Here is a 15,892-nt window from a genome sequence, read left to right as displayed (position 1 = left end):
AGGACATAAATTTCTTTTACATATAGAGAAAAATATCAAGGGATAGCTTAGGCTACAGAATCAGCTTTGAAACCTTTCTACTCTGTGTATATCTTTTGTGTGTTTTTCTATTGTTAGCTAATCTTTTGTGAAAGGACCTAACCCAAAATCCAGGTAATTTAAAGAGGTACTCTCTGTCCATCTCCAGTGGGTTAATTAACCAGTGGGTTAATATAATGCCCTGTGTGATGAAGTACCAATAACTTGAGTCATTTAGCATACACCCTAGCTGCTGCGTCAAACAAGCTTTTTTATTCCATAAAGACCTTAATTTGATGATACAAGCATTTAGTCCATCTTGACTACAGGGCTATAATGTACAAGAATTGCTTATTGATGCTGGAGCAATGACAGAACTTTCCCCTTAGTCAAAATCCTACTGGATATTGATGTGCATTCTGTGCTAAGACAGATCTCTTAACTAATGGCATCTCTGTGAAAAAAGGTAGGGGGAGGGCAGGTACATGACTTTCTTTACAATGAGTGTCACAGCTCCTGGAAGAGCAGCATATTGTCCTAGCCAAAGATGTACTTGCTTGCCTTTCAGTTTTCTTTAAGATTCCTTATTGTGTGATATTTACTCATTGCAATGTTGAGTAGTACACAGAGAACCATATATAACTAAATGTAATCTCAGGAACCATTCCATTTTGACACTCTAAATACTGAACAATTCGTAGCTTTTGCAGACAAATCCAAAATAGTGAGACCAAATATTTTTTCAAAGTTCTGTATCTCATATTTTTAATTTGCATTTTGTTGAAACTCTTGTAAGGGTACAGCCCTTAAGGACAGGTCAGAAGGCTTACAGACTGTTGAGTGTGTGACAAAGAGGCCATAAAGAATCTGGTCAGATGTAGCTAATTAAAGGTAAATGAAGGACAGCTGCTTTTTATGTTGCCAGCACATCTTTGATCTGCTCTATCCCTCAGACCTCTGTGGACAAGGTAGTTAAATACAAACTAGGAGGCCTATTTTAAAGACATTAAAGCCCTCCAGGGCAATCGAGTGACAGTCCAAGCAGCCATAAGCTGTTTGCTTTATTCATTAGAGAACTTTAAATGTGTCAAGAAATAGAATAATGTCCCTGCTCTTAGATCAGCATTAGCAATGAAGATTACAACAGCTCTGGGACATATGAATAAGCAAACTTCTTATGAAAACAAGTTTATTGAGAAGCATTTTACTATAACAGCAACGAAAATATCAGTTACACATTTTTGTTGCAAGAATATTGATTCAATATGCATTGAAATATCTGAAGCTGTAGTGACACAAACATCATGTAACCCAGTGCTGACCTCAGTGGTCCCTTCAATCATAGTTTAAAAAACTTCCATTTCAGACACACATCAAGGAAAAAATATGTCATATGCGAGTGACATAATAGCCTGTAATCCTTGCTGAAAAATTTATGGTGAATTTGCACAATATATAGCCTTTCACTTGTGTCTAGAGACTCTGATACTGAAGTTTGTAAATTGCAAGTGTTTATTTTATAATTCAAAGTTTTAATGCCAATACAGCATCAGAAAGACTAATTAAAGAACAAAAAATCAGTTAACTATATAAACAACTCTTTATTGCTAGTCATTTTGGAAAAAGTGACTTTGCCTAGAAATATTTGTTACATCCTAATGTTTTTATTGCTATTTTTTTAAATAAGAATTGAAGTGGAAATTAAAGTGAAGCAAATTCCTGTAACATTCTAAATGGTAAATTCTGGAGATGCATGACATATTTCCTCAATAACATTTAAGAACTTGGAGAAAATACTTGCTTTTTTTTTTAATGTCGTGTGCTGTGTTTTGCTCCAGTACCTTTTTTGTCAGTACCTAAATGTTACATGGTTTGGCTGCATACTCAAACTCTCCATGTTATTCAGCCTCACTGGAACAGCTTTGGTATTTTAAGATGGTGTGTAAAGGTGTGGTACACAGGTAAAGGTGTGAAAAGTCTGGAATTTTAAAACTGTCTTTTTGACTATGCCATAAGTGCAAATTTCATATGTCTTACCATACAAAGAACCTTTCTACATAGCATTTTACCTCAAAAAGCCTTTATGTGAGTAGTGCAGTTGGAATTGCATGCCTGTGAAAGCAGCGTATGCTACTGGAGTCTGGAAGAACCTTTATTCCAAAAAGATCTAGCTCTAGAAGATCCTTTGTGACTAGGCACTGATTTTTGCTGGGTGACTTGACATTTCCTTCTAGTCTTATTATAGATGTATTTAACTAAATGTAATTTAAAACTAACTTAATCCTCCAAATTGTCATAGATTTGTCTAATGGCATATATATAAGTATTTCTGCAGTCAAGCAGGTTAATCAAGTTGGTAAGTCTGTGAAAAAAGGACAATTTTTTTCATTTTAAAGTAAGCGGCAAATAAAAAATCAAATCAAGCTGGAAGATGGGCTTTGGTTTTACTCAGTAAACAATACTTGGAGAACATAAATGAGCACTGAGTAGTTTAAGTGAAGCATGTTAAAAGATTTGTAAAGCTGTATTCTAGGCAACAGTAAGTATAAAGATGTGGTTATTGCTGGTAGCATGAGCATAATGTCCTGATTTGAACGATTGTGCCTTAAACATTGTGGAAAACAATTAATAAGTTTGTGATAAATTTAGAATAGTTTGCATATATACTTAAAACATTAAAGCTAGATATTTTTACCCAGGGGAAAGAAATACATTGACAAATTTTTACAGAATTCTGCTAAGTGTAAGTTAGATACACATTGTTGATTGAAGAGCCATGGTTTTGATGGGTATATTTACACATGGTCTGCTTACATGGAATCAACATGTATCAGCTTGGCTGTGTGTTAGACTGAAAAAAAAGTCCATACTATGGTAGAACTACTATGAAAGGGAAATACAATAACTTGATAGGACCATTTCTCTTCAATTTAAAGATCCAATAAAAGTAAGTTTTAAAAAGGAACTAAAATATAAGAATAATCACAGGTTTTTTAACCTCTGGTTTTTCATTTTTCCAACAAAGTACCTGAGGCATCAAGACAAACAGCTTCACAATATGTTCCTTATTGACAAATGCTGAATGGCAAATATTGCTTTATTATTACTGTAGAAACCTCTCAGTACTTGTATATGCATGTATTATTGCAAGGTGAAATTTGCCCTTCCAAAGCCTGTAAAGATTTATGCATGTGTGCCCAGGTATAAATCACAACTTAAATCTTGTATCACAGCATGACTATCTTGTCATATCATCCTCTATTCATAACATGACTATTTAAGAAGCTCCATACAATTTTCTGTCTTTATTCTCTCAACTGCTGTCACCCTATTTTCAAGCTCAGCAAAAATAATGACTACAATTACACTTCTCTTATATTGGCAGTAGAACTGAACAGTTTCTCGTCTGGCAATAATAATGGTTTCTTTAGCTGGGCAGGGAACAGTGAAATCCAGCAGATTCTAGGTAAGCATTGTGAGCACCAAAGATGAGAGTTTTGATCTGTCTGATGTGAGCCTTGAACAGGAGCACATTTCCAGCTGGGTCTGTGGATTAGGACTTGGAAACTGAAGGGGGTTTACAGCTGAGCAACAGCGATCTAGACAACATTCTGCCTGAAACACTCATTTCCAGCTCCTGTCTTTTACACATCTAGGATGTGATTCTCTTGCACTTGAGTAACCTTTACTTGAAACCCTGAAGATTAAAATACTCATTTGCTATGCCGTGTAACCTAGGAGCCATTATTATTTCAACACAGACTGAATTGCTTTCATAGAGATTACTCCAAGAACACTGACCACTTTCAACACAAATGCTGTAGACCAAATGTTGGAAATTTCCTTCAGCTACTAAAGTCTTGGGTGGGTTTTTTTTTAAAAGCCAGGTAATCACAGTTCCCAACCCTGCTTTTCCTCCACTCCCAGATAGCAATGTTACACTGACAGGTTGCATCTGTTACGTAACAAGATATTGATCATGACAAAGCTCCTCCTGTAGACAAAAGACTTCTTCTAAAATGTGAGAGTAAACCAACAGCTTCTCCTGGGATCCTCCTGTGATCAGCTAACACATTTTTAAACACAGACATCCTTGTCCACACCAAGGGAAAAATCATATTCAACAACTTGTTTAATTAACATGTTTTCTAGTATATTTTCTCTGTGTAGACAAGGTCTCTAAGGGAGAATGACTCATGAATGCAGCATTTCTATTATGGAGTACTTCTTGTAGTAACTTTCCATTTCTCCACATTTTCTAAGGAAAGCATTGATTTGGCTCATTACCTAAAATGTTAATTAATGTTTGTGAGCAGCTCCAGAGTACCATTAGTTAATCCCATATCACATCACTAAATAGAATCCTGGGCAACAGTTAAAATAAGTGTCACTTTCTTAAGTGAAGGCTAACAGGTAGATCTTTTCCAGCACAGTCTATACATACTGCTGTATAGTTTTCCTTGGAGCCTCGTTGGCATGTACTTCAATTGAGGAGGGCACAATACGTGACTGCCTCCCTAGGAAAGGAGTGAGCCTTGGCTACCACACATATAAGAGCGAACCTAGCATTTTGTGGAGTTTTCTGAGGGAGATGTACCCTTACAGAATGGATAAAAACTTTATGTGTCTGTGAAGATGAGTCAGACAGCCAGGTAATAGGAATGAGCCTGTGTAGAATTGACCACAGGGATGCCTTTTTCCAGGGATGCTTTTTCTCAGGAATTGATTCTTTTTCAAATAGTGCTGTTACAATCAGGAAGAGATTCCATGCTTCATCTTGTCAAATGGAGTGTTTTAGCCAACAGAAAAGCATATTTAAGAGGAATTTGTCATTGTTTTTATTAGGATACAAAAATCAACACAAGATTCTTTCTGTGAGACATATATTCTCAGAAGGAAATTCATAGTACGCATAAAATATTTATGATCATTTCTTACATTGTAACTGTATCTATGTAAAAGCCAAAATAAATATAAACTGTTCCAGCTATACAATATGCAGTGCCTGATGTGTTTATTACCACATTTTCTATGGCCAGTCTCCTGTCTGTTGTGTTTCTCCAGTGACTGTGTTATTCCAGGGAAATGAGTAACACAAGGGGAGGAGGGTGCATAATGACTTGTACGCTGTAGGGGGTTGTCTGAACTAACACATGGATCATGCTCTACATCTCTTGAATCTGTGTTCATGGTGTATTATGCAGAAAACATGTAGAGGGTGAGCTACTCAGGTTTCTTTACAAGACAAATCAGTATGTATCACAGGCACTTCACACTTTTCAGTTCGTAGCTTTGAGGATGGATAAAATGCTGAAGAAAAGAATTTGTCTCCTAAGGAAGACCAAAGCCATAATGGTTCTATTTTTATCTGTGCTATTTTGCAAGAACTGTTTTCATTCTTTCTCTCCCTATTCAGTGAAGAGATGAAGTATGGAAACACTCGTGGAAATGAAGAGAGCTATAATCCTGTGCTACAAAGTCTCGACTTTCATGTTTTGCTAGATAAATAATTGCAGCACATTCTAAACAGTCATTCTCAAGCTATATATGATTATTGATATAGGATTTGTATGTTTGATGGAATAGAGAAACAAAGAAAAAAGTAACTCGAAATGCCCACAAGTCACCAAAATGTTTGTGTTGAAGAGGTGTATGAAGAGATGTAAGAGATAGCCAGTTTGAAATTTTATGTGTGAATCTTGTAGCAGGAAACGTAATGTAATCCATAATGGGAAACAATTTAAAACCAGAAGATATTATTTGGGAAAGGGAGAATGCTTTACTGAGGAAGGTTGGTTTGGAGGTCAATATTTTCTGTCATTTTATTCCCTCCATGGACTCAGTTACTGAGCAGAATGTTTTACATAATAGAATTCTGAACTCCCTTCTTGGTTGTTGATATTCCACTTGTGTACACTTAAAGTATGTTAATTATGACAGCTGGTTATTTCTTCAACACAGAGATTTTGATTATGTCTTGCTTTATGGTTAGTATCCAGTTTTCACAGGGAATGTTTTCCCACCCAGAAGACAACGAATGTTGGACTGACCCAGTAATTGTTCTTTCCTATATTTCCTTTGGGCTCTTGTTCAGCTAGTTGGATCTCAGTTGTTTTAAACATAATTAGGCCATCATAAATCACTCTGGGTTAGTTCGCATGTGACATCACCAAGGAGACCCAATGGGATGATTAGAGTATTTTTTTTGACAATGTATCTGTAGCTGTGTTAGCTACTTTGTCATGAAAATGAGGTTTATAAACAGTAGTCTTTCCAGAGTAACAAGTTAAAATATATTGCACCCTGATAGAACTGTTTAGTAAATTAGATTTTCATAGTGCTAATTGAATTTGTCACAAAGCTGATGAACATTAGCTAAAGAAAGAGCAATATATTTTATTTTATTGAGCACATCTCAGAGTGCTTGTAATTTAGTATGGCCACCACACTTTCTGGGCAGGCTATCAAGCAGGATGTTGTAATGATTTGCATGACTACTATACTAGATGGAAAAATGTAGCTTGTGTTTGTAGCTGTTCCATTAGTGTCTTGCACAGTGTGCACTCCTTTGGTGCTCTTCAGAGAGCTGTGTCATAATCCCAGCGTCTTTTGAAGAATTCTATCTGGTGAAATCAAGTAACTATACATCATTTAAAACCTAGTGTGTAATTGTATGATGAGACAAAGGAAAGACTGAGAAAGCCCGATAACCAATAGAATCCCGAAGTTATCAAAACAGAGTTCTTGCCAAGGACCTTGGAATTCATCTGATTCAGTTACTGGAAAAATTCCCAAATTAAAAATTATCCTATGAGGACCAAGAAAATGGATCCAAAATCTGGCACTGTACGGTTTTCTCCCAAAATGGTCATTAATGCTGCAAAAACAGAATAGGGTGAACAACCCTTGGCCCCATGGTTGGCCCCCTGCTGTAGGCTCTATCTGCCAAAACAAGATGGAATAGAAGATCAAAAACGGAAAGAGAGCGGGGAGGTGGGATAAGTTTGGAAAAGGAGAGTTTGGAAAAGGAGGGTGGTTGGAAAGGGAAAAACTCGTAGACTATGCCCCCTGCCAGCACTGAAACACTCAACTGCAGCTCCACTCACAAAGCACCTGTTGGAGTAGTTTACAGGTTTTGGGACAGATTATAGTCTGTGTTCCCTTATGTGACATGTGATATGACCTTATTTTAGTAAAAGAGAATAATTCTTGGACAATATATCTGCACAGAAATAATGATGCAATTTTTGCTTTCATTAGAGAAATTGCATTCTTTTTAATGGATCTTATTACTACTAATATTAATATCCTTTGGCTGATATCACCTATGTTGTCTTCCTTTTATCCAGAATTGTAAAACAAAGCCATGTTGCATGGAGTGACAATACAGCAAAACAATGATCATAAATATTAACCTGATATTGTCCTTCAAAGTCAGTGGCAGAAGCTAGGGATCAGGGGCTATCTCGCCAATTTTGTGTTTTGCAATCTTTATGCATTGGAGTGGAACGATAGGAAAGAGCAAAACTGGTTTACATTAAATTAGAGCTCTCAGCAAGTATTTTGTGTGAGGAACTCAGTTTAAACATTTTAACATCTTTACAAACTTTAATGTAAATGCCTGTTAAATACATTTAATTGTGAGTTCTAGCATTACAGTTTATGCCCTCCCTTTGTTACTAACTCCGGAAGTTATTTGTCTTCATGTACAAAAATTTTTGCAGTTCTTTCCTGTTATATAAATAGCTTATTATTCCTTATGATAAATATATAACAGTTATCAATAATATGTGTATTTGCTATGTGAAGTATATCAAGCAGAAAATAAATGGTCGTTTTTAAATATAGGTATTTATTATAGGCTGAGCTAAAAACTCTGTTACATTTATTACTATAATGAGAATCCTCCCCTGTGGTTCAGTGTAAAAGGCTTATTTAATAAGTATATGTGTTACTCAGAAGGTTTGGGTAAAGTCGAAATAGAAAGTAGATAATGTTTTGAAATTTAATCCTCTCTGATATATATAAAATTTAAAAAGAACCTCACAGTTTTCCTATTCTACCTGAAACACTAAACTTATTAGTTCTAAAATAATTGAAATTTGAAACTTCAAGCCTCCCTGAGATTTATATTCAGTAATGAAAAGAACTCAAGTTTCTGATGCTGCAGTGTACACTACTCAGGCAGGGCCTGGTTCCTGCATGAGGATCACCAAGAGCTTTTCTCCATCAAGTCTGCCAGAGAGTAGGGCCAAAATGCAAATTCCATTAGTTCAATAGTTTTTGTGTGGAAGATTTCAAAATGAGATTTTTCATTTTGTATTAATTTCTTCACCTTGCTTAGAAAGAGAAAGAAGCTGAATAGCCTAGCATGTAAAAAATTGTCTTAGGTACTAGAGACTGTTAGCTTTAGTAACACCTGAGATCAGACATGTTCTGTGCCATTAAAGTAAAAGGACAGGATCTGGAACTTGAGACAATGACATCTGAAATAGGAAAGCATCTAGTGGAACATAAGCATGTGCTTAATTTCAGTAGGACTGTATGGTATACATAAAGATAGGAATTTGCAGATATTTTGAGTGAGAATGCTTTCCTGAATCAAGATTTTTAGAAACTTAACTGTGAATCACCAAAAGACACATTGTTTGTTACAAAAAACTTTGTAACTATTTTTACTATAAAAATAAATAAATAAATGCACTCAAACTTTGTAATAAGTATAGTCTTCACAAACTGGTTGTGTGTGTAACAGCATTAAATTCATTATGCTGGATAAAGAGATGGAGGGTGGATGTTTAGGACAATAAGACAGGGGAACAGAAATTTCAAAAACATTGTAATTATTATCTTGGACATAGGTGTATGTATTTTCTTGACATTTCACAATCCTGTAAGATTTGTTTAGTGGTTTCATTATCTCTGCAGATTGAGGGATTTCAAAAATACACTTTTACTCTGATTCTGATAAATACATCTTTCTATTGTATGTTTTCTCTTTGGAATGATATATGAATCGGATAATAGAAGAAGGCAAGTCTACGAAATTTAAGCAGAAAATTCTCCCTGGGTTACACATGGATTTTTCATGAGGTGTCAGGTGGGTGGAAAGAATAACATAGCCAACTTTGAAGCTGGTAGTGACAGGCACATTTTGGATCTTCCAGGTCTCTCTTACCTTGGCATTGCCCCCTTGTAATTCAGACCTTCTATTCAGATATGTGGAAGGTTCCCAGCATGTGTATGTAAGTGCTTATGATGAGCAGTGGAGCAGGAAGAGGAAAAGCCAGGACTGGGCATCAGCATCAGCACAGAGCAGGATAGGATGAAGAACAAGTGAGGCTGTAGCTCAGACACCCAGCTCAGGAATCAGGCCTCATCTTAATATCAAGTTTCTCTGAGCCCCCAGTGCTGTCCTGCAGTATCCTTAGGAATTGGTCTTATATGACAAAGAAGCCAGTGCCAACCTGATCTCCCTTCCTTTGCTACTCTCAGCAAGATTTCTTGTACTTATTTATGATGCCAGTCAAATGTTCCCACTGTTCTCAAGTCAGAAAACTGAGCAAAAACTATGATTAAATTGATGGCATAGCATAAGTCCTCACTTTCTCCACAATAATGAACAACTAGCACCATTTACTGTCAAAAATCCTTACGGTTCACATATGCTACAGAGGAGTATGTTTAATACATGAGATATCTTAGTATACTGTATCATCAATGATATGCTTATGTTTTTACTTAATTTTTCAAATTTCAGAAACTGTTGGAGTCAATGAAAATTAAACTACCAACTATATAAAGATGTTTATTGGGCCTTTTTTATTATTCTTTTATAGGTCTTGTAGAAATTTGCCTGATGCATCCCCTTGATGTAGTGAAAACAAGGTAAGATTGTGCTTGAACAGGTTTTGTTGACACTGGAAGATATTCAAATTGCAAACTGTCAAAAAATAAAATCCTTGAACTTCTTCAAATAAGATAACTCGTGTCTTTAATGACATATTTACTTACCTGTATCTGCAGCAGTCAACAGATGAAATTTGAGTAGCATGACACATTTCTGATTAGAGGTCATCTAAAGGTGTTAAATCTGTTTATGACATGCATTTTCACTGTTGTAACACAATGCTACAACATGAAGTTAAATTCCCTTACTATATATATCATCTGCAGTGATGCTTTATATGTAATTGGGAGATACCATATTGTCTCCAAAATAATTGTCACGGATTTTTTTATAAAAATAATAAAAGAAGATGTTCTATATTCTCTTTATAAGCTAAATAACTTCATGGTTTTATCTTTTTATAAATCTTTTTATCTGTCCTTGTTTTCTTTTCTAAATATTTGTTCTTACATGAGTAAATGATTAAATGACCTGGAAATTTTGTTCAAATTAGGGTTTTTTGATGTTGAATTACTGAGATGGAAAAAGAACAGTTGCGTTTCTATTTTCTGGAATATCCTTTTATTTTTCTGGTTTTATATGAATTCATAAGTGAATGTAACCATATGTGAAAAGCAAATCAGAATGGAGAAGCATACAATAGTAAGAAAAAGCTATTCATGCCATGTGTGTTATGCGGGGCCAATAATTACCATAAACTGCTTCTCGAGCTTTATCTGTGTCCCAGTCATGTAGGTAGAAAAGCTTCACTAGGAGATGAATTGGCCCCAAACAAACAATGAGGACAGCTGTGGTCTCTGAAATATGCTTGAAGCTGTCAATTATGGCTTGAGATTCTAGTTCCAGTTAGCCACTGTGTGAATTTTTTATTGATGTATTTTTGGCTTCTGTTTGAATCACATTCTGTGGTTTGTATAAGACCTTGAGATGCCTTTTTCTGCAGGTTACATTTTGCAGCAGGAAGCCATCTCTCTGTGGTCATTGCCCAACAGCAGAATGCAGTCATTAAGGCTCCATCTGCATTATCTGCTGTAAGTTCTCCTTGGGGCTTGGAGTTTACTCAGGCAATTCTTCTGCATGCCCACATAATACGGAATGTGTTACAGCATCACAGAATATCCTGAGTTGGAAGGGACCCATGTGTTGATTTGTCTAGAGACAATGCATCTGGTAGTCTCAAAGGTCCTCTCTGCCCCTCCAAGTACCACTAAGACTATGCTGTTAAAACAAGACTTACATAAGAAGACGGAAACTATTGACTCAGAAGCAACAGGGTACAAGCAAAAAAAATGCAAGACCAAATTTAAAAGAAAAAAAATCTATCTTGGTCTGCCGTCATATGGTCCTCAAAGGATATGCTTTAGTGACTTCATTTTGACAAGTTTTGCTGTAACTCACCTATGGGTCTCAAGCTTTTGGTTTTACCTCTTGCCATTTTCCTCTTTGTACTGAACTAGGAATCATATTCTTTTGTAGTATAAATACAGCTTTTATAATATAAATGCAACAGCAGTGATTTACTTCTCATGCCTCTGGTGCCTTTGAGGTTGGCATCCTACACATCCTCATGTCTCCAGTCTTGCTTGAAAAAATTTAATGTGTATCCTTCATATTTTAGTCTATGCCACATATCATATGTCAGAAAAAGCATTAATTGAACATCTGTAGTGATAAACTGGCAATCAACACACATACTTTCAGCTTTCTGACAGAAACCACGCAGTGGACTCTCAGAACACAAGGACAGATTTCCCCATTCTACTGCAGATTTTACTGAGTTTGTCACACTTTCCGTAGTGAAAAGGTTTCTCAGATCTGAGATCCATAAACTTAAAGCATTAAAGAGTATATGGGGATGTTTGTAAAGCTGTATTAATACTGATAAATATAATAAAAAATAATAAAAGTTAGGAAACCTTTTAATGTGAAATCTGAGTTCATAAACAGTGGAATTTTTAGAAGGAAGAAAGAAGAAAGTAGGAAAAAAGGAAAGAACAGAAGAAATCTGATTATGAATCAGATTATGAATCAGAACAGGAAGACTGAGTCAAAATATCCATTAAACAAATTTCTTCATCTGAAGAAACTTCAGTTAACTCTTCCACTGAGTTAGCTGCAACTCTTTGCACAAGTGGACAGCACCCAAATGACAGTTTTTCTGGTTTGTTGATGCAGAGATATCCAGAGATATCACACAGATTTTGCGGGAACTCTTCTGCTGATCTCAGCAGATGTTAGCAGTTGAAAATACTTACATCTTGAAAGCCAATGACGAAAACAAGAATAGAATGTCCTTTGTTCTCATCCATCATTTAATTCTATGTTCCTAACATCATACTTCTTCCTTTCATGTTGCAATGGTCCAAATTTATTAAAGCAGATTAATTCTTTGATGGTCTTGAAGAAGTTCAAATGAAACATTGGTTTTAATTCTGAACTTTGAATATAGAATATTTTCTAATACCTTTTCATTTACTTTATTCCTTTCTTGCACTGCCACTAAGTACTGCAGTTTACTTTATCCAACATAGTATTGATAATCTCTACTTTCCTAGTCGCTTCCAGCTATCATAGTTATGGTGAATGGTTTAGGGTTTTCTTCCTTTTGGTTAAGTGAAAGGATATATGAAAGTAGGATTTGTTGCTTAATTTTTATGGTGTTTTGAGTTTTCTTCCTTTTTTCTATAAAGTGCTTGTTTGGTGAAAAGAGTCCCATGGCCTTTTCAAGTTAGTGAAATCTCATTGATTTAAGTTACTCTTCTGAAGGAATTTAGGGAAAATGTCAGAGGCTCACATCTAGTGGACTGGTGGCTTAGCATCTTTGCTTTGTTGATATTTTGTGTATGTGTATGCTTTTAATAAAAAATTGGAGAAAATAAAGTTCCTGTCAAAGATTATTTTGAAACCCTGAAAAATGGTTTGGCTCTTTTTTGCCATTTTGCAATATATTTTCTGTGTTTAGCAATTTTCTGTTATTCTACAGTAACAATGCTAGACTTGTTTATCTGCTCACACCAAGGAAGAAGCAATATTTAAGTACATGCTTATAAACTACAGACAATCCAAATGCTTAATGAAGTGTTTTTTCCTAAGTATACATTTGAAAATAATTTTTTTTTATCTATTAGAACACTGAAGATCACTACTTTAAAAAATTCATGTGAGCTATGTATATGAAGATAACTATGACCCATTGTTTTAGCTCTATGAATCCCACTTATTCTTTGAAATAAAGCTCTTTTTTCAATTGCAAGATATATTGGTATAGCTTCTGATGAAACACTATTAAAAAAAGATGTGCTAAATTTTTAATGTTTTCATAGAACAGTCTCTGATAGCTGTTTTATTTATCAGTTACCCTTATGATTATTTTAGCCAGCTGTAGATGAAATAAAGTACTGAATCTCTGCTCTTGTCCTCCTAAATACAGAGTCTGGTAAGTTTTTATGTGTGTGCCTATGTATAAGAAGTGATAGCAGTAGCAAGAGGTTTTCAGTACAGATAAAGTCAAGACATAAAAAGTCTACTTTTTAATTAAGATGATCTTTCTTTGCTAGAAAGTGAGGGAGGAGATAAATTTCTTAGTCTGGATAAAGAATTGGTTTTGCTTATTTTGAACTCTTTTCATGTCTTAAGTGTAATACAGGCTGTAATGTAGTTTTCATCCATCAGACTTTGAAAGGATGACAAAATGGCATTCTAGTTCATGATACAAAGGACAAGATATTGCCATATATATTACTTTAAAACTAAAACCCACCTAGGGTTTATCCTTTCTATCCTAGTGGCGTATGTTTTGGCTTAAACAAATGTACAAAATTCAGAACTTAATAGTGTTTTATTGTTGGAAAATTAATATTTATGCAACAGCTCACAGATTGCATAAGTGTAGTTGGTGAGGGAAAGGGAGAGAATTACAGGGAGTTGTCTAAAGTCAAGGAAAAGCTGATGGTGTTTGAGGAATCAGTCGAGCAACCCTGATTGATAATTGGAGGATGTTACTGTGGTCTGTCTGACAGTTTCAGGTTATGTTCTGATGTAGTCCTCTGTCCTTGAACAGCTTGAATTTTCAGGGAAAAAAGCTGTTCATTTTTTTATATGCCTACTACTGAGTTGCTGGCATAAAAATGACATTTTCAGGAGCTCGGTAACTTTGAACTACATGCCCTAACATAAAATTTTCCTTGCTATTACATTTTAACACCTCAAGAAATGCATGCAGCCAAGGTTGATATTGGAAAGTTAGAACTATGACTAGAAATAAAATTTTGGCTAATATTTCCTCAGGTTTATGAGTTGATTACCTTTACATGCACTTTCTCTTTTACTTTGATTATCACCAGTATTTATACAGCTGAATCTTAGTGATTTCACTGTTCTTGAAAACAAATTTCAAAGTTTCCTGTGCAAGTATTTGTGCAGACTGTGAAACATATATTGAAGTGGAAATAGTCATTTTGGATCGTGTAGTTATGAAATAGAAATCATACTTTTAATTTTTTTTGGCAGTTGTCTACATGACAGAGTTTAATAGAAAACACAAATGAAGAAATATGTGATTAACTGCTTTCAAATAATAGAGAAAAAAAACCCGACATGTCACTAAAACCTTTCAAATGCATAACACATCTGAAAAAAATTGTGTCTGAAATTCCTGTGAACAGGAAAAATGTTATATGGATTAGATGAATTATTTACTTCTCTCTTTCCTTTTGGCAGTAATTTGACATCACTCTGCATTTTGAGGCAAATATTTTTCTCATATCACAGTAATACCAAATAGTACTCCAGATCTGTGTTGACTTCAGTGGAGATGGATTCATGTTGAACTCAAGTTCATACAACTTTAGTATTTAGGGTTTTTTTACTTCTGAGGTATTCAAAGACTGATAAGTATTATTATATATCAAATACCATCTAAAGGACTTGGAGAAAGTCTAGTTTATTATTTTACCAAAAGAATCAGTAGGATAACTTTTGTTCTAACAATTTAAACATATATTCAACAGGCAGTGTTTTAATACTTCTCTAGTTAACTCAAATAATGATAGTTCCACATGATTTTTTTTTCTCTTTATTTAAACAAACTTTCCTATTTTTTTATATAATTGTGTCTTCACAACGCACTCTCATGTTGGGATGAGTGTGCAATTTCAAAATCAATGCTTAAAGATACCCAGGAGGTATTGTTTCAAAAGCATTTACTTCAATTTACTAGGAAAATAAGTTAATACATATAGCTTTTTTTCATGATCAGCCTATCCAATGTCCCTGTTTTTTTCCTTGAAGCTGTCTCTCACCTTTGGCAGAATCTGGGGAACCTGCAGTCCATGTTGCTCTATTTTAACACCTCTTTGCATAGTTCAGTCTTAGATCAGAATCTTCATGTAAACTGACTTTCCACCTCATGTGTGATCCAGAATATCAGTATTTAAAATATGAGGTGAATAATTCACCTTAGAAACTGTGGAGAAATTTTTCATGTAGTCATGATAGGGATTTTGTAATTTGCTACTCTTTCTGCAAAATTCTAAACCAACATCATGAATCTAAAGCATCAACTTTAGAAAATAATTTGGGATCTAAGTCAAGATTTGGACTCTGCATTACAGACCTATTTCTGGTTAGCAACTGTTCTGCTGATTTGTGTGCATGTTTATCCATTCTGTTCCTTTGTTCCAGTTCTGTCATTTTGGTCTTATTAAAAAAGTTCAGCTTACTACATGTGTTTCCGATCTCATTCCATCTGTTGTTTTGCAAGAGCTACTTCCTTTATATCATTAATTCCTCTTTGATTTTTGGTCTTTTTTTTGTTTGAATGAGCAGTAGTGGAGCCTGTTACTGAAAAACATTGGTTTAAGGAAGAGTTCATTGTCCTTACACAAGTCATTTACATTGTCATTTACAAGTGACCATAGCTCACTTGGTTTGCATCAAGCCATGTTAAGTTCATGTTGCTTGATT

The 15,892-nt window shown here is 35.0% G+C and overlaps 1 protein-coding gene across 5 annotated transcripts in view; it reads left to right on the top strand.

Moving 5' to 3' along the window:
- Nucleotides 1–15,892, top strand: part of SLC25A21 (solute carrier family 25 member 21) — a 249,339-nt gene that overhangs the window by 130,365 nt on the left and 103,082 nt on the right. For 4 of the 5 annotated variants that reach the window (XM_064658647.1, XM_064658648.1, XM_064658649.1 and 1 more), the window contains one exon: nt 9,858–9,906. In XM_064658647.1, the coding sequence (XP_064514717.1) occupies nt 9,858–9,906 (49 nt within the window). Of the gene's footprint in view, nt 1–9,857; nt 9,907–15,892 lie in introns of those variants that run through there. The other variant, XM_064658653.1, reaches the window with a different exon arrangement.

The sequence above is a fragment of the Pseudopipra pipra genome, chromosome 6, assembly GCF_036250125.1.
Source record: "Pseudopipra pipra isolate bDixPip1 chromosome 6, bDixPip1.hap1, whole genome shotgun sequence".
NCBI classification, from domain to species: Eukaryota; Metazoa; Chordata; class Aves; order Passeriformes; family Pipridae; genus Pseudopipra; species Pseudopipra pipra.
This window is presented reverse-complemented; position numbering and strand designations above follow the sequence as displayed.